We start from the raw sequence: 17,100 nt of genomic DNA on the forward strand, positions 1-17,100 counted from the left end.
TGTACTGATTAACAAACACATCGATATTCACAAAAATCATAAATGAAAATATAAAATAATTGCTGTCTCTAACGCTCTTTATCACATTTTATATATATAATACGATTAATGTACATAATTGTGGATAAAGGACGTTATACCAGTTTAATGGAGTTGAGCGAAATGTGGTAAAATATTTTTTTTGCACTACATTTTATTTCATGTTTGATATTTTTTAGTTGCTGATTTATTTTTAGGGCTGATTGCTGTTAAAAGAATTGTAAGAACTGATACTTTTCATAATTTAGGTAGTTCTTTAAAGCGAAAAAAGGTAATATGTTATTCTTGACCATATTGACGCCTAATAATTGTCCAGATTACACGATTTAATAAAATGTATGTGATACTTAAAAATTTCTGAGATACTTGTAACGTAAATTTGAAGAAGGCACGTACCTTTCTTAGTTAATTATTAAAATTTTAGGGATAGAATAAAAATATTACATTTTTTTATTACCAATTTATATGTATTTATATGTGTTGTGTATAATAAAAGCTGTTCCATTAAATCACTTTAATAAACAATAAAATTTAATTAATACCGAATTCGACAATTGCAAATGGTAATGTGTCTAATATCTTTAATACGTTAATGTCAAAATCATTTATTAGAACTTATTTCATTTTAAAAAAAAGCATTGCTTTGCAAAGAGTTTACTTGTTGAAGTTATGATCTCAAACCATTACGATGAGGCGCTAGTAATAAAGACCGGTATCGTCAGTTGAACGTGCTCAACTGAGGAGAGCGAAACTTAGTCACCTTTCCAGTTCTGGATTGGGTCTACCCTACATCAGAATATTTGCACTGATGCGTCTAGACGGTTATCGACTGATTTTTATCGGCAAATGTCATCACTAAACTTATATTTACAAATAAAGTAAATTCTCTGATAACACTCAATATACATTCTTAATTTTTCATTCATCCGCCATTTCATTAAAGTCACGGCATCCGAATAATATATCTATTAATGATGTATGAAATCACAAGAATATCGGTATATTTAAATATATTTAATTCATTAAATCTCATATACGCTGGTTACTTGGAAGCTGGATCAAACTACGTAAAACCAAAGTTAGAAAGAAATAATATTGTAAATAAGGGTTTATGGATTAGAAATAATAGGGACAAAAAGTATACAAGTGATTTTATATTTAGAGCTAATTCCCTTGATACTGATAATGTACTTCAGAACAACTATGATGCGTTTGGACAGAACAATGTGGCAGGTTCGGCATTTTTTTCTGGATTTAACATGGAAAGGAACAAACGGTCACCGAATGGTAAGAACAAATATTTTTAGAGAATCTGACTAATCAAAAAGAGTTGTAAACAAGAAAAGAATCTATAAAAGTTTTTAAAGACCTTTTTAAAATTTTGTACATTTGAATAATTAATATCTGCTGTCTGATTTAATTTTCTTAAAAAATATTTCTGACTATTCCTATAGATTTAATAAAATGAAAAAATCGTGTGTGCTACTAACTTATGTACATGCGTTAGAAGTTATACTTCTTTGGCGTAACAAAATAAAAATCTTTTCAAAAATTTGATTTTAGATTCCTGTATAATGAAATCACCGGAATGGGTCCGCAGACTTTGACAATTGAAAGTGTACACTGTCAAATCTTTTTTTCTTAAAATATCGTTTATAGCTAACTTTAGGGTGTCAATTTTTGTGACGCGTGCATCGTAAAAATGAGTTGGCGGACGATGTATTCCCCTGTCACTCGGTTTCGCAACTACTTTCATCCTGTTAAAATCGTCTAACCATGTGTTTCACTCCCATTTTTCCTAACGCTGCTAAAGCAGCATAACTTCAATAATTTGATCTTTTTTACTACTTTTATCTAATTCTTTAGAAGTATGTAACTACTTTTTGATATAATTATTTATTTAAATTATATTTATAATTTTCAGATACCTCAAAACCACATTCTACCAAGATAGTGAAATGCAATAATAATTCTAATTGTCCAAATGTCGGAATTGAATCTAAATTTATTTCAACACTGAAACCAGCATCAATATTTAATGACTATCCGTATGAAATTGCAGTACTTCTCGGTCAAAAAAAAGATTACCTTCCATTTTTGACTGAGAAAGATATCGAAAATAATGAAGAAAGATTGAACAATAAAGAGAAAAAATCCATCACCCAACAAAGTATTAAAAATAACTTAAACAGAGAAAAATCTTCGAGCGTAAATGATTTAACGTACACAATATTTCCCAACGAAAATACAAATAAACCTCACGCTAATAGAACTAGTATAATACCAAAACGAAGTATGAATCAACATGATTATGGAACTGAATTGATAAAAAAAATTGAGTTCACTGAAGATTTTAATATGACAGACCCTAACTTTAATAAAATAGATAGAAACAAATTTGATAAGGAAGATTTGGCTTTGCAAAATGCTCCCACAACAAATATTAATGTATACAAAATCTTACCGAAGAGACTTGATGATGTAAAACACAAATCTTTAAATGAAAGAGGTTTATTAAAGGTATTGACAATGCTTACAAAAACATTCAAAAAAATTACGAAACAACATCAAGACATAAAAAGAATTCATAACAAGTTATATGACCTTAATGATGACTTTACAAAAAATTCGGAATTATTAACAGGAAAATTTGAAGACTTTAATTCCAAATATTTATATATGATGAATCTTAATGATAAACTTAAAATAATGGAAGCTAAGTTGACTGAAAAGGAGCAAAAGTTTAATGATAAAGAGAAAGACATGTCTAAAAATTTAAAAGAGTTTGAAAACCAGCAAAAAAAGTTCCTAGGACAGCAGCGACAGTTTTACAACGTGCAAAAATTAATGCTAGCGCAAAATGAAAAGATAAACTTTAAACAGAACGAAATAGCAAAAACTCAAAGTGAAATATCCCACAGACAAATCAATTTTGCTCGGATTTTAAAAAAGGCTAAACAAATTCTTATGAACTCTAGAAACATGAGCCCTACGAAATTAAATACGGCAATAGCTAAACCAAAAATAAAGCTAGGGGATGAAAAAGTAGAGCCCCTAAGAGTTGTTAACACTTCAAAATCTACCACCACCACTGCAAGACCCGAAACAACTGAAACAGTGAAAATTAATTTATTTTCGATACCAACTTTAAATCGACTTGAAAATCAGGACCAAATGATTTTAGACGAGAAAGATTACCAACCAGTCGACGAATTAATATACAAATATTATTTTAATAACACATTCATAGATGATTTGATGAGAAGAAAAATTTTAGCAACGTTCATAGCAGCTTCGGAAGCGACAGATAGCAATGTAACAAAAAATAAAAGAAATGGAAAGGCTAACACGACAACGACACTTATGGTACCTGTTAAAAATACAGTTGAATCCAATTATAGGCCTAGGAGTAGGCGTTGGGTTAAGCATTCTACAAAGAACAATCAAAAGAAATCTTCCAAAGGTTCTCCAACTACTGTTATTAATACGGAGCCTATTCATAAAGAAAATATAGTATATACTGCTATTAACAATGATAATTTGAAAAAAGATATTACTAAAAAAGTTGACCCATTCATTACCATGGCACTCAGCTTTTGTAGGGAAATTGGACAGAATTCAAACCAACAAAACATGAATTGGTGTGTGGAAAAAGCGCTCCGAAGATTAAAAGTAATCGGTAAGGAGTTCATTTTTTATACATATAACCATAAACACACAAACACACACGCACGCACATGCACACGCACACGCACGCACACGCACACACATACCCACGCAACAAACATACATATAAAATACTCTAAATCTAGTAGAACATTTGTATAATTAGTGTACTTACATACTCGGAAGTGGTACATGCAGCACAGTTTTTACTATTGCAGTGCCACCCTGGAATTTATTTTAAGTGCCATTGTAACTGTTCCAAATAAAGATTTATTTATTTTTATTTATTTATGTTATGTTTTTTTAAATAGATAATATCTCTACATCTAGGCTACAACTTTGTATCGCGAAAAATTCTACACTTATTCACTTAGTGTTCTAGCTTCTAGAAGGAAAAAATAAAACAATTTTTATTTTATGTCAATATTTTAGATTTGAAAATGTCACCGTTGATGGCTGCAAGGCCTCCTGCGTCACTCAGTACCACAGCTCCGGAAATAAGTCAAAATGAAATCACGATATCACGTGAGTGTTAACACCATATTTTAAACCTCGGGACATCCTTGACTGGACATAGTTCTTCTCACCCTCCAAGGTTTTGTGTGCTTGTCCGCGTTTATGAATATTACACCCATTCTAATTATATTCAAACAAATTTTTTGCCACTTTTTTCACTTGATTCGTTACGTACGCATTATTCTTTATATACTCCAACATTTCGCGCATTCTCGTTGCTCAGTAATATGATTATATGATTGCTAATCTGACCAACAAATTGACCAATTTAATTAATATAACTTTAGCTAAATTCATAAATTACATGTAGATAAATTAACTAACACAAGATAAATAATATTTTTTGTAATGTACACCTGTAACTGACTTAGTATACATTTTGGCTAGCTGTAAGTATACTAAGGATATAAATAAATAAAACCATGTAATATTTTACCGTATAATATTTCTGCAGCGGGAAATTTATTTGGTAATTTATACTGACCAACCGTACCGCCAAATATTTAGCGTTCCAGTACGATGTCGCGTAGAAACCGATTAGTGGTATTGTTGTATGTGGGTATAACTGTCATACATTAATTCAATTTTAATGTTAAAATTAATTTATTATTGTATGCTAATAATATGTATTAAAAGTTACAGAAACATCCCCGACTCCAAAACTACAAAAGCAAAATGCCCAGAGTCCAGTAACAACTGAAGACATCAATGCTGTCATGTATTTTCCCGGTAAAAATATTGATCACTATCATCATCGCACGGGTTCTCGGGTAGGACTTCGACTTCTCTCTTGGAGTGGGGAAGGGGGGGAGGGGGAAGAGGGGGGAGGGGAGGGGGGAGAGGGGGAAGGGGATGGGGGTGTTCGAATCCTAGCAATTAAAATATCACTTGCTTAAACAGTGAAGGAAAACATCGTGAGGAAAGCTGCATACCTAAGAGTTTTCCATAATGTTCTCAAAGGTGTGTGACGTCCACCAATCCGCACTGGGCCAGCATGGTGGACTGAGGCCTTAACCCCTCCCTACTGTGGGAGGAGCCCCGTGCCCTGTAATGAGCCGGTAATGGGTTGGTGTGATGATATTAAACTCATATCCCTAATCGGTTCCTAACAGAACCGAACGCTAAAGCAAGAAAGCGAGAGATCACCTTACTTATTTGCATATCGCTATATCGTTTAACCAATAACCTAGTATTTTTATATGTTCCAGACAACGACGAATTGGAGAACAAATTAAAGGAATATGGTAAGTAAATAAAATCCATATTTATTAAACATCGAAAACAATTTTCAGCGAAAAAACTAATTGCGCTAAAGAAAATAAAACATTACTTTTTTAATTTTTTGCACTGTAATTTCAGATTTAAAACCTGATCCAGAAGGCACAGTTTACTATGATGGGAGTTTGCACGCCAGCGATATTGCACGAATTGGTTAGTACATTTAATATCTTCTTCAGACTTCTTTCTATCTTTTTTCTACCTAACCGAAATCAGTAGGTACAGTTAAATTACTATTAACCAGAGAAACGGAAAAGTATACGTGTTGAAACACAGACAGACAAAAATATAAGAGGCAGGTATTTCGAAATAACAGCCATCTATTTATAAAATTATAAATTTTTTACTATCTTCCCGAAATGAGAAATAAAAGTGCAAAATATTGTTTTCTTTCCTTTTGCGCTGCGTAAACGGTTAAAGTTTCGATAAAATCATGTATCACAAAGACGTTCCCCTTTAAAAGTTCGCAACTTAGCTTTTAGAAGTGACTTATACGCGGACGAAATCTCGAGGGACCGCTAGTATGTGTTTTATTTGTGTAATGTAGTTCAATTATTAGTATGTAGTTATAAGAATGTATTTTTTTTAATCATGCACGACCTGCTGTCTTTTTTCCTTTTGTTTTCCTTATCCTAGGTTGCCTGGCAGAGATCGCTACTAAGCTATAAGGCCGCCTTTTGTATACTGTTTTTTTTTTTCCTTTTCTTCAGTATTTTTCGTGTGCAAATAAAGAGTAAAAATAAATAAATTTATATCAATTATTAATGTGTAACGTACTGTAATTTCGTTTAAGTATAAATAGGATATATAGGGTGATACTTATGGCCATAGAAAAAGGAGTTAATTTTTTAAAAAGGTATTTGTTTTTTGTAGTACCTAATAAATGTCGAACCAAGCAGATTACCAACGACGATAATAAGAAAACCATAGCCTGTAAATCGAGCTTCGCAGGGCATATGTACACGTCTTTATATATATATTTCTTATGTGCATGTGTATGTCACTGAACTCCTCCTAAACGGCTGGACCGATTTGAATGATGTATGCATTTGGGTGGCACCGTGGATGGTTTAGATTCAAATCAGCCCGACAGATGACGCTGGGCCGCTAGGTTTGTATATATTGTACTTACGCGTCAAAGTGAAAATAATGTTTTTCGCAGGTGATACGGACAGCGGTGGTTTCTCAGACATAATGCCAGGTCTCGACAGCAACTCACGAGTCCAAGTTGACCCCTTGGCCTTTGATCTACAGGCCCAAAGACGAGCTGATGTTAGAAAGTACGTTGATGTATAGAGAACTCTAATACAGCTATCTATGCCTATTTCTCTTTTGCACGCCTCATAAGCGAAGCGTTGCTGGGTGGGTGGGTGGCTATTGCTGTCAGTTTCCGCACACCGAGTGATTCTCTAGCTTAAAACGTCACTTTTTTATTCTTTATTACTTTTTTAAAGTGAACATTACATTAATTAATGTAATTAAATTGTAATGTTGAGAAAAAACACAATTTTTAAATCTCTTTTAACTATTAATTATTTAAACTAATTAAAAAATGGTTTAAAAAGTTCTGTCTTCGACGTCCGTGTGTCTGTATGTGAGGATCCCGTATCACGATAACGAGCGAAATACTTCACGAATCGAGTTGGTTTTTTTTATAGGCTTCAGTATTTTGAGGAATAGAATTACTTTTCACGGTTTAATTCGTTGTAGTTTAATTATTATTGACAAATAATCTCAATTTTATTGTGACGAATGAGATTGTGAGGCGTGCACTTTTGGATTTTCCAACTATTTATTATAGTACAAGTATATAGCTCTACCTTTGAGTGGAAACCCTCTTTTGAGTGGAAAACAATCGCCTATAAACATAGCAACACTACCAAGGGCATGAAAAAACATCCTGAAAAGTGTTGTCCTGTGTTCAGTCAACCTGAGGCGATGATTTAAAGCCTCATTTGCGTATAATCACACCGAAAACCACGCCCTACAGACCGGAACACAGCATTGCAACAATGTTGCTTAGCGGCAGAAATAAGCAACTTGTGGTAGTACATCCCCGGACGAGCTCTATCACAAAATGCTAGTGCTAAAAACTAGCTTCTCCCACTTAGGTTTTTTGGAGTTTACTCCTTAAGAATCGATTTTCATATATAAGGCGCCCGGTATGAGAAAAATGTGAGGAGTAAAATCTACTGATGAATGACCTCGTTACGTTTTCCCTTTGCGACGTTGCATGCCCGGCAACCGTGATGCGCAAACATGCAATGGTGATTACGTATCTCGCGACAGCAATGCGACAGGCGTAAATCTTGCAATCACTGCTGTCAAACGTTACTTTTCCATACAACAAGTAAACAAAAGTGACGTTTGACAGCAGTGATTGCAAGATTTACGCCTGTCGCAAGCCTGTCGCGAGATACGTAAACACCCTGTCGAACACAGCAAGGTTGCTTGGTCTAAGCTACCCACCCACCAATTTTCAGCCATATTGGTACAGCCGTTCTTGAGTTATAAATAGTGTAACTAACACGACTTTCTTTTATAAATATAAGATAAATAAATTATTATTATTATTATTCTTATTCATTTCTGCCCTGTATTAATTCGTTTGTTTTTTCAGAATCAACGAAAGAAGACTGAAAATGAGTATGGCTCGATAGATAAATATAATCCAATACATAGTCTAAGATTGTATTACGAATTGTAACTTATTACTATAGAACAATACCAATTTATTTATATTTATTATTCGATATAAAATTTAAAATTCAATAAAGTTATGAAACATCATAAGTTGTGTTTACCTATTAGTTAAATAAATCCGAGTTAATAGAATTAGCTACAAAGTCGTTCTCCTTATTTCTCTTTCTTCCTCTCTTTCTAGACTGTACTTTGATGTTACAAAAAAAAAAAAGATTGTGTTAGATTCATGAGAAAGTAGGGGAATTTACATTTTAATCTAGAATCTCGACGATTCTTTCCTATTAAAACCCCCTCTCTTATAAGAAAGGTGACCTGCGCCCAACTAAAAGACTTACTAAAAGGCAGGCGTAGACTATACAAAAAACACTAACCGAAATATAATAAACCCTGACAGCACTAGTAATGAGTCGGCTTTTCTTGTTTAGGCTTAGGTCGGGTAGTTAAATCTAGGCCTTTTGTTAAGAACCCTATGCCCATTTTCACTAAACCTGGGAATCGTCTTAATCAGATGCCGAGTAATTTAGGTGATTCCTAGAGAAGAAAAATGTTTCAAGAGCTCTTATGATGTCTAACGACGTTAAGCGCCGTCTAAAGTTAAATGATTCCGCGGATCGCAAAATTTAGGGGACTCGTAAACTGACACTTGACAGATGGAAAAAAATATAAATGCGGGATTTTTTAATAACGCTAATACCATACAAAAAGTTAATAATATTATAAAACAAACACAAAATACCACACCTTGTAGGAAGAACCATAGACAAGTTAGGTTATATGAGTTGCCTAGTTGAAATCGATTTGTGAAAGGTAAATGTATGTCTATGAATCTTCTTTGATTAGGTGTTTCTTACTTAAGCATTGTCTTAGTGTTAGTAAAAATTGACATTAGACAATCCACTACTTTTCTTAGAAGCTTAAAGCAAGTAGCTTTGAATAATTCTCTTTATCACCACTTTTCCTTTTAGAATAAGGCCCATAATAATATTAGGCATTTAGGTGGCCAAAAATGAGAGCTATTTGGGAATACTTAAAAAGTAGGGTTTGGATCTTCAGCTTCTCCAGAATTAACACTAGTCTGTCTATGTAATAAAGTAGAAAAGTTTGATTTTATCATGTAGAGATACTCCACTTACAAGCGGGTGGAGTAGTTTTTCTTCTTATTAAAATTTGACTGACCATGCAGATTGTCCACCAGATGGTTAATAAGTGAAAAACTGTCTATAAAAAGATCTAAACTAATCTAATAACTGTTATAAACATATCGACCAGTGCCGCTCTGTGTGCATGATGGGGACGTGGGTGATAAGTCTTATTATATTATGTACTTTCATGGACGAGCTCTGTCACAAAAAACCCTAGTTATATTTATAATTCTCCTTGAATTAATGCGACAGCGAAAGTTTTATCGTGTTTGTTTATAAAATTATAAATAATTATTGCGCACAGACCTCAAATTGTATAATATTTTTTTTGTATTTAGGGCCATTTTTATATAAAAACATTAATAAAAACTAAAAATAACACATTTAAATAACTACAATGTTACAAATAAACTGAAGAATATGCTGAGTCACCTAAATTATCAAGATACCGAAAATATAATTCGGTCGTTAAGGTAAATTTACTAAATATGTATGATATTTTATTGAATATTAATTTGAATAAATAATAAATAATCACCCACAAACATGCACGCACACACACACAAACACACACACACACACACACACCCATGCTCGCACACACACTTATACACGTAATAAATTGTATGTTGATAATGTAAACTTCCTAACATATATTCTCTGTTTTGTTTTTTTTTTGTTTTTTCTCTAATCTCATAAATTCAAATTCAAATTCAAATTCAAATTCATTTATTTCAAGTAGGCCTACTTTATAAGCACTTTTGAAACGTCAAGTATGCATGTTTGTGTTACTCTACCACCGGTTCGGAAAGCATATGGGAAGACACTGACCCCTAAGACACGGGATATCCTAGTTTGGGGGTCCAGGGTAATATTAGAAAAAACATTGTACTTTTAAGCAAATAAAAACTTTTTATTATTATTATTTTTATTATAATAAAAATAACATGCCATATTAAAAAAAACAAGCATACTATATCCACCGTTACCACACACAATGTGTACAATTTGTACATAAGTGTACGAATTTTACTTATATTTTCCTGACTTTATAAATACAACAATAGCTAGAATAATTGAAAGGTAATAAAACAAAAGCCTGCAATGAAAACATCTTCCACAGAAGGCTTAAGATTACAGACATATTTTTCAAGATTATAATTTTGAGAAATATGTTTGGGCTGGCTTTATGGTTATTTCGATATATTATCTACTTTGACGCTGAGGGTAACTTACCCGGTCATATTAGTTAAATAAAACAAGAAAAATTGCACCTCCTTGATCTACTCCATTACGCAGGCAATATACCTCAAAAATATTATTATTTTGATCATTTAATGCGTTTAGTGCAAAGTATCGTAGCAAATATTTTCAAAAGTTTTTTTCAATAGCTCTACTTAAATTTATAAAACATAAAACTACACCAGCTTCCCTTTGATTCTTATAATCGCTGTTTCCTTTGAACATCGTTTTATGTTTTGTGACCAAAAGTATGACTCAAATAAAGAATAATAAATATCAGTCGTGTTGTAGAAATACGCCTTTGTGGTATAATCCCTTTTTAAAAACAAACAAGAAAAACTAAACATATAGGTATATTTATAAATAAATATCTATAATATATTGTAATGTTTGATATTAACAGTAACTAAAACGCAACCCTGGTATTGTTTTGCGAATTATAATAGTCTCAAGACAATTCCATCATCCTCCTTTGTGTTTTCTTCAAGCTACCCACCCGTCATTGGCGAAGTAAACTGTGCCGTGCAGGCATGACAAAAAGCCATTAACTCAAAGAAGAAGAAGAAGAAGAAACTAAACAATTCGCGTTTGTCTTGGTAAATTCTTGATAATGTATGTAATCGTCCAAGATGAAACTACCTGCGCACTAACCTGGGAGTTCATCAAAGTTATTTTTTAATCGGAAATTTATCGTGTGACTAACTTATCATATTGATATTAAGGGGCAAGTACCCAAACCTAAATTTAAGACAATGATGAAATGGCAGGTTTGGTGTAAGTGCTTTTGTGTATGTGAATATATGTTATATTCAGAAATAAAAAAACTATTGCGGAAGTTACAGTTTCTTTTTTGAGACGTTTATAACACGTTCACCAAGCTGAATTACCTTGTGTAGTACTTTTATGGCGTTATTTACAAAACAATGTTAATACATTACGTAGCAGTCGCCGGCAGAGGCAATCAACGTACAGACGAAAAATATCGTGTTCAAATTGAAAAAAGAGAAGAATTGTTCATATCCTTAATTTTTCGACATACAAATTATCATCAAAATTATAATTTGTTAAATTCATAATAAACGAAGCTATTGTTTATCAGAGCATTATTAAACTATTTTAATTTAATAATTGTTTACTAAACAGCATAGCTTGTAAAGAAAGATTTGTAAATGAATATACAAAGCAGCACTAAGTTGATATAGAAAAACGTAATGTCACGATTGGACTACGACGTGGTTTTCTACAGAGTGTTTTGTGTTACGTTGTTGGCGGTTGCATTTACTTTTATCGTGATATTGACTAACGTTTTTATAGACATCGATGGATTACTATCGAATAAGAAAAAATGTGAGCATATCTTTTCTTTTAGTCTCTTAGCATGATCATTCTTCAAGAATGCTTATCTTCTTTTAGTAGTCCTCTCTAATGAGACTAGTGAGATAGCAATAGTTACATAAGTATTTTTATACTTTATGCAAATTTTATTATTGTTCATCTCATGCACTACTTCAAGTAGGTACATTTAAAATAAAACTGAATAGTAAATAAATAGACAGTAGTTCAATATTATGAAATTATTGCTATTTTTTATAATTTTAATAAAGTTTCAGACTTGCCAGACATTTCCCCAATACCAGAACCTTTTATATATGATGAAGATAGTCCACTGGACTTACCGAAATACCTTATTTCTAATGAAGATAAAAATTATGATAGTGAAACAAATCCATTATATAGAACTAAAAGATCCATAGGTAACACATGAATTTTAAAAATATTATTTAAATAGCATACTTTATATGCCTATAGTAATTATATTAACAAGAACTTTCATTTAAGAATCGGAAACCGGTTATCAGGTAAAAAGTCCTGCAATGAAAAATATGCTAACTAGACGATTTGCTAGCCTTCTAGAAGAATTAGACGTGGAAAACACTAAGAAAGAAATTAAATTTGAAATAACAACAACAAAAGAAGTAGGCAGAGTTACAAAAAACGATGAAGATTATACGTTATCAATTAGAAATAAGGACTTACTGCATTTTGCAATGCATAATATACTTTTGCAAGGTTTGAAACGGCATACGGACTTAAACGATATTTATAAAAAATTTCATGAACTTATAAAAATCTTTAATAAACGCAGTTATAATAAAATAACACAGGGTAAGATATTTTTTTAATCATTTATTTCAGGTCTTGTTCATATTATGTTAGTTCATAACAAAATAAATTAATTCAAATATAATAATGCATTCAGGATGTTGATGAGGCTGTCGCGCTTTTGTAGCGCATCAGGGATGTTTGCGGAAGCGAGAGTGGACTGCTTCTATGCCACAATGCGCAAAAGATCTGGCTCCCTGGTGCGAAGGTTTTGGGGGAGCACCATCAACATCCTGAAGATGAATTCTGGCAGGTTGGACTGCGGGCATTTGAGTCAATGCTGTGCTTTTTGAAAGTGATTTAAATATTATGTATTATTTTTTATTTATTTTATCATTTAGTTCTATAGAAATAATGAATTTTTAATGCCTGAAATAAAAATTATTATTATTATTAAATAATTGCCTTTGCAAGCACTAAGTACACAAAATATTGTGTGTATCCAGTGCTTCATTATGGGGCAGTCTAAAAGTCCAGTACATTTATTATTTATAGATGAAAAACTCACAATATTGAATACTATTGCCAACTCTAAAGAAGCAATAAAAGAGGTACCTGAAATAATAAAACGTTATCATTATAACGAAGAACATAAGTTTTTTGAAGAAATAATGAAATGTAAAAAGTTGGCAGATCAAGTAGCAGGAACCACTGTTTCTAGTGACATTAACACTAAAAATGAAAATAAAACTGAAAAAGGTAACTTAAGGTAACTTTAGGTTCTTGAATTCTTATTACATGCAAACAATGTTAAAGATGTTTCTTTTTGTAGATGATAAAGTTGTAACAATTAAAGTTGTCATTGAAATCAGTGATAAAAACCAATCTAAGGTATCAAGTAAAACGTAAGTTTTTTTTTTCATATAGCCTTGTATTTTTATAATTTTTATTAGTGCTCTTGGAGGAATTATTAATTTAAAATGTTATATTAATTATGCATTTGAAATTTATAAAATTATTACTAGTAGTAGTAGTAATTAGTATTAGTACAGTGTATTTTAAATATAAACTGATAGAGCTAAAATCGTTTACAGACAAAAAAATGAAAATGTAGAAGGGCTTATAAAGTTAATATATAATGGAAAACCAATCAAAATAAACCAATTTCATGATGAAATAATTTCCCAAAACTCTAGCAAGGCTAAAGAAATTCGAGATACTGAAGAAATAAAGAATTCTGTTAATAATAAAGCCTACAGTAAAGAAAATAAAGTGAAAAACATGGAAATGATTAAAAATAATCATACGTATACACCAAGTCCTTTGCTTAAAACAGTATTAGATGAGTATTATTTACAAAAAGTTAAAACGCAACGCTCAAAGAGGCAAATTAAAATTAGATACTCAAATAATGTCACAAAATCGTCCAAAACAGAAGATGTCGCTGAGGGCAAAGATGACGATGACTTTTATATAGAAATAGAAACGCATTTCGATGGAAAAGGTATAAAAGGAGAAAAAAAGAAAAAACTTGTGAGGAGTCTCATTGATAAAATACAAAAAGCTCTACACTCTGATATTCAAAAAAGGCATGATAGTGTTGAACACATTAAATTTGTTAAGCGGATGCAGGATCCTATTTATAGCCAAAATAAAATTTCCCTCTCACATAAATTAGCACCTTTGGAGCCTATTGAACATCGGCAAATTGATCCTATAGGAAAAACTTCGGAGATTATTGAAAATATAGCTGATAAAAACGGCGTTGCATGGAAAAGGCAATATAATGGTCCAAACTTTTTATCAGTTTCCAAATCTGTCAATTCTGCTGAGATGAACGAGCTTAAAGTAGACTATGACAGTATTTTAAAGAATGGTATCTCAAAAAGATTACAAAGACCTCTAATTACAGAAACAGTTGACGAAGATGGTAGTACTGGGTTATTAAATCCTAATTCTGGTAACGTAACCTTGTTTTTAAAAGACATTGGCAGTTCTGGTTTTTCAATTGGTTTTAATCAATACGAAGGTGAACCGCCAGATAAAGATAGTATGAAAATGTTTAACGGGATAGAAAATCTAATTAGAGAATACCATAACACATATGATCAGGCAGATAATATAAGTAATGAATCGGTTCTGCGAGCAAACAACAATTTAAATTTAGTTGAAACAGGTCACGAAATTGCGAAAAGAAATGTTGAGAATTTACATAATATTTACAGACGTTCAATAGCGCAAGTAGGAACGAACTATTATAATGCTAATATATATAGTATAGTTTTTAAAAAAGATCCTTCATTTGATAAATATCTTAATACAATCATAAATAATAATATACTAAATCTACAACACAATCAAGAATTAAAATTTCGTAGTAGAATCCGCCATGGTAAAAAGAAACAATTTAATGCAAAAAGTAATGACATTCTGCTATTACCTAGTAACGTATCCTTAAGAAAAATGCCTTTAACTGTAGATGAAAGTATCCTAAACAAGAAACTAACACCTTCTAAATTTTTTACGACTGCTAACCTTGTTAACAGGAATAGAAGATCTTTAAGCATGAAAAAGATCTCAAGCTTAAAATCTAAAATTAAGTTAAATCGATTCTTAAATACGAAAGCAATGGCGAGTAAAAACATATTTTTGATGAAGAAGAGAAATAAACGCCAAGTTAACAATGTTAAAATTATAACAAAAGATAGGCCTAAGGCACCACCTAAGAATTCAGATGAAAATATATTTTTTATTTCAAGAGAAAATACTTATTCGGACAAAGAAACTATGATAAGAGCTGTTGAAACAGCCGATACAAGGATACATAATAAAAACAATGAATATTACGATGAGGAATCGCCATTTGATAATATATACAGAATTCAAAATCCTAATTCACAAGTCGGCCTTGCCGGGAATGTATATAACACAGCTTTAAGGTCAAATAGACTTATGTCTCAATATCCTCACATTTTGTTGGATAATTCCAAATCAAAAGAAGAAGCATATTTTAATGAAAATTACTATAGGACAAATGATAAGCCATATAGAATTGAACCATCGGCTAAACCAGCAATTGGTGAAAAAGAAATTGAATCAGCCACTGAACATTATCATGCTACAGATTTGCAAAATTTAAGTGAACCTAAGGTTGAGCAACTTCTTGGGGCTCAAATACAACCAGGGAGAAATTATAAAATTACCGTTAAAATGTCACCAAAGAACAAAACGAATACAAATCAACGGTTTAAAGAAGTTCATACCACAGTTAATAAAAGTTTTGACGAACACGGCTTACGTTATTATACTTTGCTTAACGTATCTCAAATATCTAAAATAGAAACACTAAACAAAAGTGAAGGCACAAAAGATATGGTACAATCTCTAAGCGATCCCTTAAGATACCATCAAAATCAAATTAAAGAGTTATTAAAACTACACAAAAAAACTGTCGATTTACAATTGAATACTTTGCTAAGAGAAAGTGGTCACTTGGCAAATTTGATTGAAATGAACAAAAAGTATAGTATGAATAAAACAATAAATCTATTAACCAATAACGGAAAAAGTTTAGAAAATGGAGGAATATTATTAGATTCTCTGAGAATACTGCAAGATACAACCGATTCAATTACCGTTAAACCGATACCAACTACTTCGAAACTTATAAATGCATTACCATTTACCACTGAAATACCAAAGACAGATAGATCTATAATTCTAGATACAATAAAACAAAACGAGAAAGTGACATTTCAGATATTGAAAAAAATAGATACAAATACTCAAATACTACAAACATTCCTGCAAAAAATTTCTGAGAAATTAGATTTAGATAAAAAAGATCATACTACAGTTAAAACTACAGAAAATTCTGCTGTGGAAGTGAAGTTAGATCTTTCTAAAAATTGGAAAACTTATGGGGTAAATAAAGACACGTTCTTCATTTCCAATGAACGTCAAAATGATACAATACCCTTTGTTTATGCGTACCAGCAAAGCATTCCAACGAAAAATAGGACTCCACCACAAATTTTGACCAGCATTGTATACCATGGGCATATACACTCAAATGCAGTTAACAACTTAAACAGTGATAATTTCAATAATCCCGCACCTAAAATAGAACCCAATGTACTTGTTAACACAAATAATAGTAAAAGGAAATTAAACGAGTCGAGATTATTTTTGAATGAATTAAACAATTTCCATGTTATTCCAAACAAGGAAAGTGTAATATCAGCGAATATAAAATTAAATACCACTGATGTATGAGTATAAAACTGAGGGCTTTTTTTTCTTTTTGGCATCGCTTCGAGCGGTTTTATTTTAAAATGACAATTTATTAGATATAACCTTGAACTCTATATCAGGTTTTTAATTCCGAAACAAAACATCAACCATATTTAAA

General features: G+C 31.7%; 1 protein-coding gene across 1 annotated transcript; it reads left to right on the top strand.

The window, feature by feature from the left end:
* The first annotated feature begins 982 nt into the window (after window positions 1-982).
* On the top strand, window positions 983-17,100 carry LOC120627952. The gene is made up of 14 exons (XM_039896082.1): window positions 983-1,326; window positions 1,964-3,718; window positions 4,138-4,230; window positions 4,858-4,950; window positions 5,430-5,465; window positions 5,581-5,652; window positions 6,662-6,779; window positions 11,833-11,933; window positions 12,191-12,340; window positions 12,426-12,730; window positions 12,877-13,002; window positions 13,151-13,448; window positions 13,522-13,594; window positions 13,784-17,100. Exons 1-14 carry the CDS (start codon window positions 1,011-1,013, stop codon window positions 16,962-16,964), a joined length of 6,717 nt encoding a protein of 2,238 aa, XP_039752016.1. The 5' UTR covers window positions 983-1,010; the 3' UTR covers window positions 16,965-17,100.

The sequence above is a fragment of the Pararge aegeria genome, chromosome 12 (genome assembly GCF_905163445.1).
Source record: "Pararge aegeria chromosome 12, ilParAegt1.1, whole genome shotgun sequence".
Classification (NCBI taxonomy): Eukaryota; Metazoa; Arthropoda; class Insecta; order Lepidoptera; family Nymphalidae; genus Pararge; species Pararge aegeria.